General features: G+C 43.4%; 2 protein-coding genes across 2 annotated transcripts; both read right to left on the reverse strand.

Annotated features, from left to right (window-relative positions):
* Window positions 1-1,648: 1,648 nt before the first annotated feature.
* On the reverse strand, window positions 1,649-5,053 carry LOC129349361 (protein YIPF6). The gene is made up of 2 exons (XM_055012446.1): window positions 4,528-5,053; window positions 1,649-3,806 (listed from the first exon to the last, which is right to left on the reverse strand). The coding sequence occupies exons 1-2, from the start codon at window positions 4,861-4,863 to the stop codon at window positions 3,459-3,461; spliced, it is 684 nt and encodes a 227-aa protein (XP_054868421.1). The 5' UTR covers window positions 4,864-5,053; the 3' UTR covers window positions 1,649-3,458.
* A 307-nt stretch (window positions 5,054-5,360) lies between these two features.
* LOC111586485 (transmembrane protein 187) lies at window positions 5,361-8,217 on the reverse strand. The gene has a single exon (XM_023296212.3). It carries the CDS (start codon window positions 7,879-7,881, stop codon window positions 7,027-7,029), a length of 855 nt encoding a protein of 284 aa, XP_023151980.1. The 5' UTR covers window positions 7,882-8,217; the 3' UTR covers window positions 5,361-7,026.
* Between the last annotated feature and the right edge of the window lie 257 nt (window positions 8,218-8,474).

An 8,474-nucleotide genomic window follows, 5' to 3' on the forward strand; every position in this document is an offset into this window, starting at 1 on the left:
GGATTATGAGTAAATTAGCTTTGACGGCTCTTCTCTTGATGTGTGTGGGGCTATATTTTTAGATCCACAGTGCACCTGTTTGTCCAAATACATGATACTGAATAGTAATGGAACTTGGACTCCTCATCAAAGAGAGGATCAGATAACATCAATATACCAAACTAAACTGTTTAGACTGTCTCCTCAAGTACTGACGACTGGGAAGAAAGACAGTCAGACGCTTTCTTACGAGGCTGCAGCATTAACTGATTCATTTAAACCCTAATGTTAAACAGCTAATAATATTTTCCAAGTTAAGGACTGCACGGACAATACTTGGAAGAAAAAACCTGAAGGTATGATCAGTAGGACCCTTTTGATGGTTGGATGGCGTTTATTTTTTCTGCAGTGTTTAAGAGTAAAGTAAGTGAATTTTATTTACTACAAAAATTCCTTAAAATTCAGATTTTTTACTTAATGTCAAACCAAGAGTTGTAGTATGACAATCAGGAGCCAACTGATGGCTCCAGCGAATTTGATGACACTACAGTGTGTAAGAGGGAAGTTATTGAATTTTATGACTAATAATAATAAAATAATAAAAATTTCTTAAAATTCAGATTTTGCATTTAGTGTCAAACCAAGAGTTGTAGTATGACAATCAGGAGCCAACTGATGGCTCCAGCGAATTTGATGACACTACAGTGTGTAAGAGGGAAGTTATTGAATTTTATGACTAATAAAATAATAAGAAAATAAGAAAAAAATTCCTTAAAATTCAGATTTTTTTATTTAATATCAAACCAAGTGTTGTAGTATGACCAGTGGGAGACAATTGAAGGCTCTAGTGATTTTGGTGACACTAAAGTAAACAAGAGTGAAGTTATTGAATTTATTACTAATAAAACAATACTAAAATAATGAAAATTTCTTAAAATTCAGATTTTGTATTTAGTGTCAAACCAAGAATTGTAGTATGACCAGCAGGAGACAATTGATGGCTGCAGTAAATTTGGTGACACTACAGTGTATAAAAGTTAAGTAATTGAATATCTGTGTCTCTTCGCTGTTGCAGCGGTTTTGCTATTTGCAGACGGTCCCTGTTCACTCGTTGCACAGCCGGCTTACAGGATGTTTGTACACAACTTCCTGTTTCATTAAAAAAACGGAAACATTTCATGAATCTCCCTCGGGATTAATTATCTATCTATCCATCCATCCATCTATTTGACATAGGTGTGTGTGTGTGTGTGTGTGTGTGTGTGTGTGTGTGTGTGCGTGCGTGCGTGCGTGCGTGCGTGTGTGTGACCCTAAACCTGAAAACGTCCAGATGAGTTGCACATCGACCACAGAGTCCAAACGTTTGCATGTTTTGTGTTTTTTCAGTGTCTTCAGTTGTCGTTCAGTCGCTGCAGCAGTGATTCAGAATGCAGATTAACAGGTTTACTGTGAAATTACCTGCACAGGTGTGCCATATAGCCACTCTCCTCCTGTGGTTTAATATTTCAGTGTAGATTCTTTACCTTTGTAGGCTGTTTTAAACTCTCCTTTATTATATTGTATTGGTACTTCCCTGGAACAGCTAACCCATTCAGAGCATGAAATGTGTCTGATCTTTTCTTTGTGAAGTGTCTGTACGTCAGGAACACTTGGACTGAAAATCCAACAATCACAGCTGCTCAAACAGATTTTTATTTTTTTCCTTTGCTGATGTAAAATTAAACACAAATTACAAAAATTAACAACTAAAGCCGGTGATTTATGACATGATGACGGTTGTCACAGATGGGAAATCAGCTGATTCATCCCATAAAACCAGACATCACACTGCCTCAGAGACACCAGCCTCAGGTACAGAACTCCTACATTTCCCAAAATGCTTTTCAGACTAATCATTTACCTGCCAGCATATAGACAGACAGAAACATCGGATTTACCCAAATGAAGGGATGCAAAACATAGAGTCCAAACACCCACAGATTCATTCTTTAATTTGTTTGACCTTTTATTAGAACCTGTTTTACTGTTGAAGCTGGTTCAATGTTAACTGAAAAATAAAGTGAATGTTATTATTTTCTGCAGTTTTCTTCTCAATGACTGAAGTTCAAACTGATTTACAGAACAAACATCATGAGGAAAGAAAGTGAATTCAAATATTCAAGAAAACATTCTGAGATAATAAAAAACTTTAAAGTTACTGAGTCAAACATTTTACTAAATAAGGAACTATTTTTTACTTTATTTTCATCATTTTGAATTTTAGATTTATTTTGTTCAGCTTTTTATCTCATTCTTTTAATGTTGAGTGAATTATTGTTTTGAATCATGAGTTATTGTTTTACCTTTTATATCCATTTTTCATTTTGATGTCATCTTTTTTAAATTATCTCAGTCTATGAGGTTTTATCTCATGTTATTTATTACATCTACATTTAGATTTTAAAGTCATAGGTTGGACTCTTATCTGTTTTCTTTTCATCTCAGTTTAGATTTAATGTCACAGTTTTGACTTTTTATTTCACTGCTTTGACATAAAGTCAAAATTTGGACTCATTGAAGTTAAAGTGAAAATTCTGACAAAAAGTTAAAACTTCAAAAATATGACTTAATGTTAATGTCTGCCAAAAATACTGTGTAAATTAAAAAAGAGCATTTGGTACTAATAATTTCAAACTTTTTTAACTTTTCATACCAAATTTCTGATTAATAAACCTTTTAGTTCCTTAAACTTAGTGAACTTCAAAAAATAATTAATGACTCAGTAAGTTCTGTTATTTCCAAAACGCAGACTTTTTCATATCTCCTTTATATTTTTTACTTTATTTCAACATTTTTATTTTTATCTCAGAATTTTGACTTATTTTGACTTTTAATTTTCTTTTGCTGGTGGAAATGAGCTTCAGTACAAAGTTCCAGGTCTACAGGGTAACATGAAATCAGAAAATGTGAATTACTGCTCTTAGTTTGTAATTAAACTCAAATCTTGTCTGCCAGCGTCTGTCCACACTGGATTCATTTTCAAAACACAGTTTAGGACTTATCTGCACTAAATCTGACACTGTTCAGTTTCATGTGTGGAAGAAAAAAAAAGCTGGAGGTTCAAACCAGCAGGAAACACTCTAAATCCTAAATGATACTCTGTCAGAGTCGACTGTCTTCTGTCTATAAAAACCAAAACACTCAGAGAAACGCTGAACAGTTTCCCAGACTGAAGGTTTTAGTGAGGCTGCTGGAAAGCATCAGCAGGTATTTCAATATTTCACACAGAGACTCAGGAGTTCAACATTCATCGACTATTTCTATATACAAAGACAAGAACATATTCATCAACTGTTCGTCGGTAGCTTCGACCGCTGCTCCTCAGAGTTTGTTCTGGTGTCCAAATGCTGTCTCAGCACCCACAGAGTCTGTTCAGTAGTCTTCCTAAAGGCAGATTCTGGTGTCGGAGTTCTTCTCCACTAAAACCATGTTGGCGTCCTCTACTGCGACGGCGAGAACGTCAGGACCATCCAGCCGATCACAAAGTAGAACAGGAACACCGGGTACACCACCAGCGCCTTGCGGTTGGGCGGCTGGCTGTCGGTGAGGAAGGCTGTGGAGGCGAAGGTGGACCAGCCGAAGGACGCCGTGACCACCGCCAGCCTCACGGCGAAGCTGACCATCCCAGTACCGCCGAGCAGGACAAGCCGGCAGACGGCCATGGCCACCGTCAGAGGCATGATGCAGTAACCCAGAACACACAGGCTCTGGAAGAAGGAGATGGTGCCGCCCAGCAGCTTGGAGTTCAGGGTGATGATGATGGAGCCGAACCAGATGATGACGAAGACCTGAGACCCAGAACAAAACCAGAACGTGGTCAGAGGACTGTAAACTTTAAAATCCAATGCAATGCTGTCGTTTTTAGCCGTTTATCACCTCCCTCACTTCATTTCATGGAGTCTAAAAGTCCACCAGTAGAAGTGCTTTTTTCACTTTGTGCTTCCTTTCCATCCCTGAGGTGGTTTACATTCTGGGTTTTTATGTCATCTACATTCCTTCATCAACATTTATGCTTTAACTGGTAGTCAGTTTATGTGTCTCTCTCTGGTAGTTTAGTGTTTCTGAGGTAGTTTTGTGTCTTTAAGATAAGATAAACTTTATTGATCCCACAATGGGGAAAGTTCACTGTTACAGCAGCTCCAAAGGAGAAAAATTGTTTAGAGGCAGTACAGAATAAATAGAAAGACACAGTGCAAAAACGCAGAGAACATTATATACACAGATGTTTGTTTGTTTTTGTTTTTTTTAAGAAGACTATTTACATGAGGTATTTATGGTGGTTTTGTGTCTCTTTATGGTAGTCTTGTTGCCCCTGCCTTGTCGGTCCTGGAGCCTGCCTGCGGCCCCTCCAGCAACCCCTTCAGAAACCCCTCCTGGCTGTCAGTCCGTTTTGCAGATAATAACTAGTGAGTATTTCCTGTCCTGTTACTGGAGCTGAGCAGCACCAGGGACCGTCCTGCCTCAGCGACCTCCGGTTCTACCCTAACTCTAATCCCAACACGGTCCTACCTCAGCGAACTGCGGTCCTCCCTGGTCGTCGCTGTCGGCGGCTCCTCCCTGCAGCAGCAGAGCCAGGGTGACGCAGAGCAGCAGGGGGCCCCACAGGTCCCAGTCCCGCAGCAGCGCGGAGCTCCGCTTCGGGTACAGGACGTGGACGAACTTGTTGCCCACGGCCCGCAGGTCCCGCAGGATGGTCTCCTTCACCGGCTCGTCCAGCGTGGACAGCTCGTCGTCTCTCCTGGAGGAGCCGACGGGCACCGAGATGTCCCCCTCCACCGGGATGTCCTCTGAGATGGAGACGTCGGACAGCCCGGCGAACGGCCTGCTGTCCTCCGCTGCCGCCATTATGGAGCTTTTAAAGACTGTTTCGGTTCCGCAGCAGCCAGCAGAGCTCCTGGAGCTTCAGAGGAACCACACTCCGGCTGAAGCCACCAACTAAACCAGTGAGACCAGTTTCTGGAAAACAGTTTAGCTCCGGGTCGACCGACCGCTGCTCCACGTCAGCTGAGGATTGTTTACTTCCGCTTTACGCAACAGACGCACACGTTTCACCGTGACGTATCACGTACACCCGCCGTACAGGAAACGTTTTCTTTGTGAATTTTATAGAAATTTAACTCAGAATTTCTGCGTTTTTTGTGACTTTTGTGATCATTTCAGTTAGCAGTGTTCGTCTTTTTACACCAACAGGTCTGCTTTTATGCTTTTTCTAAGTGTTTTATTTGGATTATTTTATTGAGTTTTTTTGGATTATTTTCTTGTATTATTTGTACAGTTGTGGTATTTATTGGGCGTCTTGCTCCCTGTAGTTTTCTGTCAAATGCAGTAGATAAGATACAAGATAAGAGATAAGATAATCCTTTATTGCTCCCCACGCCAGGGGAAATTCACACTGTTAAAGCAGCAAAGAAACGTAATAATAATTGCAATATGTACAAGGATGAAAAATTAAAATGAGCATATACAGTATTGACACACTGTAGACAACAGCAATATAAAGTGACTTGAAAATAAATGTAAAATTGCAAAGATGCAGCAGTGCAGAGTTTGTTCTGGTTGAGATAATAATAATAATAATAATAATAATAATAATACATGATATAAGTCTGGTTTATGCTCCCATCAGCCAGTGGTGCTGATGACCTGTCATAGGGTGGAGGTCTTTTTGAAGCCTCCAGCAGTGGGTCAGAGTCCATGATGGACGTGAGCTTCTCCACCATCCTCCTCTATGGAGTCCAGAACCTCCTGACCTTCTGTCCAGTCAGCAGACCACCACAGAGTCAGAGAATGTCCGGAGCAAAGTCCTGGTCTCTCCAGAGGTCCTCAGTCTTCTGCTTTCTTCTCTCTTTTGCTGTATTTCTGCAAATTTGTCACTCATAAACATTTCAAATCTTCAGAGTTTAACATTTTAAGTTTACTTTTAACAGCTGGGAAAAATGGGTTCAAAGCGGGTTAACAGCATCGTAGCACAATCAGTTCTCTAAAATCAGCTCACTGTTCACAGATCAGCCTTAAAGTCACCTGGAAACAGGAAACAGGTGCAGCACAGTAATGTTGGACTCTCATTTTACTGCACCTTCAGGTGATGTCTCCTTCTGTAGCTACATGGACAACATGTTCTGAATCACCTGGACAGAGTATAGTTAACGATGCAAACAGGTGAGTCAATCAAACTAGAATAAATTAATTTCTCCCAACAGAAGAGTGAACCTGGAGTGATGTCAAATCAACAGGTGAACTCTGAACACAACTGAGCACTAAATAAATAAAATAACAAGAGCAAACCAGGAAAAGGAGCAAACAGCACTTTGGCTGTAAAGTTCAACAATCTCTATTGTTATGTTTTGTAGTGACTCCCAGCTACAGGTAAAAATAGAAAAAGACTAAATAAAATCCTCAGAGGATATAAACAGAATTAGAGCAGATTCACCTCAGAGATCAGAAACAAAAACTGTTTATTTAGTGAAGAAATTCTCACATGCTACAGAAAACTATCATTACAAATTCTGTAAAAATAAAAAACTCCAAAATGATTCTGATTATAGCAGATTGATGACTGATGAGTGAGTGACGCTGACACACCTGCTCAGGTGAGCTGCATTCACCTGGATCACCAGGGTCCTAGTGCCCCCAGGCACATCCATCAGTCAGAACCCAACTGATCCGGTTCTGTTAGTCCTGCAGCTTTAGACCGGTTCTGTTAGTCCTGCAGCCTTGGACCGGTTCTGTTAGTCCTGCAGCCTTGGACCGGTTCTGTTAGTCCTGCAGCCTTGGACCGGTTCTGTTAGTCCTGCAGCCTTGGACCGGTTCTGTTAGTCCTGCAGCTTTAGACCGGTTCTGTTAGTCCTGCAGCCTTGGACCGGTTCTGTTAGTCCTGCAGCTTTAGACCGGTTCTGTTAGTTCTGCAGCCTTGGACCGGTTCTGTTAGTCCTGCAGCTTTAGACCGGTTCTGTTAGTCCTGCAGCTTTAGACCGGTTCTGTTAGTCCTGCAGCCTTGGACCGGTTCTGTTAGTCCTGCAGCTTTAGACCGGTTCTGTTAGTCCAGCAGCCTTGGACCGGTTCTGTTAGTCCTGCAGCCTTGGCCCGGTTCTGTTGGACCCGCTGATCCAGAGCCGTCAGGAAGCGGAAGCTGAGGTGGAACTGCAGCACGTCGCAGACTTTGGACCAGAAGTGTCCGGTGAGCCGCTGGAACAGCCGGTACCGGGCCAGCTGGTGGTCCAGCAGCTTCAGCACCACGAAGCCCGCACAGGACAGCACCGCCAGCAGCAGAACCGTGCGCGTGCGACGGTCCCCGTACTTGAGCTGCAGCCGAACCGCCGCGTGCACGGCCAGGGCGACGTGCGCGCCCAGAGCCGCCTCGAAGCCCCGCGCGTGCAGCAGTGTCAGTCCGTAGCTCAGCAGCGAGCACAGCTCCAGCGCGGCCCCGTGCGCGGCTCCGTGCGCGCCGCTCCATCGGCCCGGAGGCTCCTCGATGTACCGGATCCACACCCGAACCCACGCGAAGATCGGTAGCGTGAGCCACTGGTCGAGCACGGCGGGAGCGAGCCGCAGCACCGTCAGGCGCGTCCACTGCACGGGCGCGTAGACCAGGGCCATGAGCGCGAACACCTGCCTCATGTAGCGGCTCCGGTCGGGTTCGGTACCGAGCCGGTTCCACAGCAGCCAGTACAGACCCACGCAGATATAACCCACGTTCACCAAGCAGTTACACGGCATCGCCAGGAACGCGGGCAGAGCGTGCACGCGCTTCTCCGCGTAGTGACTCGGGTCCAGGTCCACCAGAACCGAGTCAAACAGGCCGGTGTTCACCAGAACAACGCAGAGCAGGAAGGGCAGCGACACGGACAGCAGAGCGGCGAACATCCCGGCAGTTAGAGGGCAAATATCTGGAAGTTACCCCGGCAGTTAGAGGGCAAATATCTGGAAGTTACCCCGGCAGTTAGAGGGCAAATATCTGGAAGTTACCCCGGCAGTTAGAGGGCAAATATCTGGAAGTTACCCCGGCAGTTAGAGGGCAAATATCTGGAAGTTACCCCGGCAGTTAGAGGGCAAATATCTGGAAGTTACCCCGGCAGTTAGAGGGCAAATATCTGGAACATTTAAAGTCTTAATATCTGGAACTTAAAGTCTTATCTTCTAGAAGTTCTGCTGCTGAAACTCACGCTCTAAACTCACAGCTGCTGATGTTATTATTCCGGGTTTCAGAAACACGTGATTGAAATGGAGTGTTTGGATTGGCTGCTTGCCTCTCTGTAGACTCCTGTCAGCAAAAAGAAGTATAAAGCCTAATATTGATTTTATTTAATGTTAATAATATGAATAGCATATGTAGCACACCTGAATGAGCTCCTCGGTGGGTTCTGCAAGTAAATTTCCCTTCAGCTGTTTTCTGTCAGTAAACGCTGTTGAATGAATCTGAATCAATCATAAAACTTCATTCTGTTGCTCACAAACAG

The sequence above is a fragment of the Amphiprion ocellaris genome, chromosome 7 (assembly GCF_022539595.1).
Source record: "Amphiprion ocellaris isolate individual 3 ecotype Okinawa chromosome 7, ASM2253959v1, whole genome shotgun sequence".
NCBI lineage: Eukaryota > Metazoa > Chordata > Actinopteri > Pomacentridae > Amphiprion > Amphiprion ocellaris.

What these genes read in the sequence shown, in the direction of transcription:
- LOC111586485 (XM_023296212.3), bottom strand. Translation starts at nt 7,881, where the DNA reads ATGTTCGCCGCTCTGCTGTCCGTGTCGCTGCCCTTCCTGCTCTGCGTT.
- LOC129349361 (XM_055012446.1), bottom strand. Translation starts at nt 4,863, where the DNA reads ATGGCGGCAGCGGAGGACAGCAGGCCGTTCGCCGGGCTGTCCGACGTC. An exon ending in GAGGACCGCAGTTCGCTGAG is followed by an intron (nt 3,807 to 4,527) that starts GTAGGACCGTGT and finishes TCTGGGTCTCAG; the next exon opens with GTCTTCGTCATCATCTGGTT.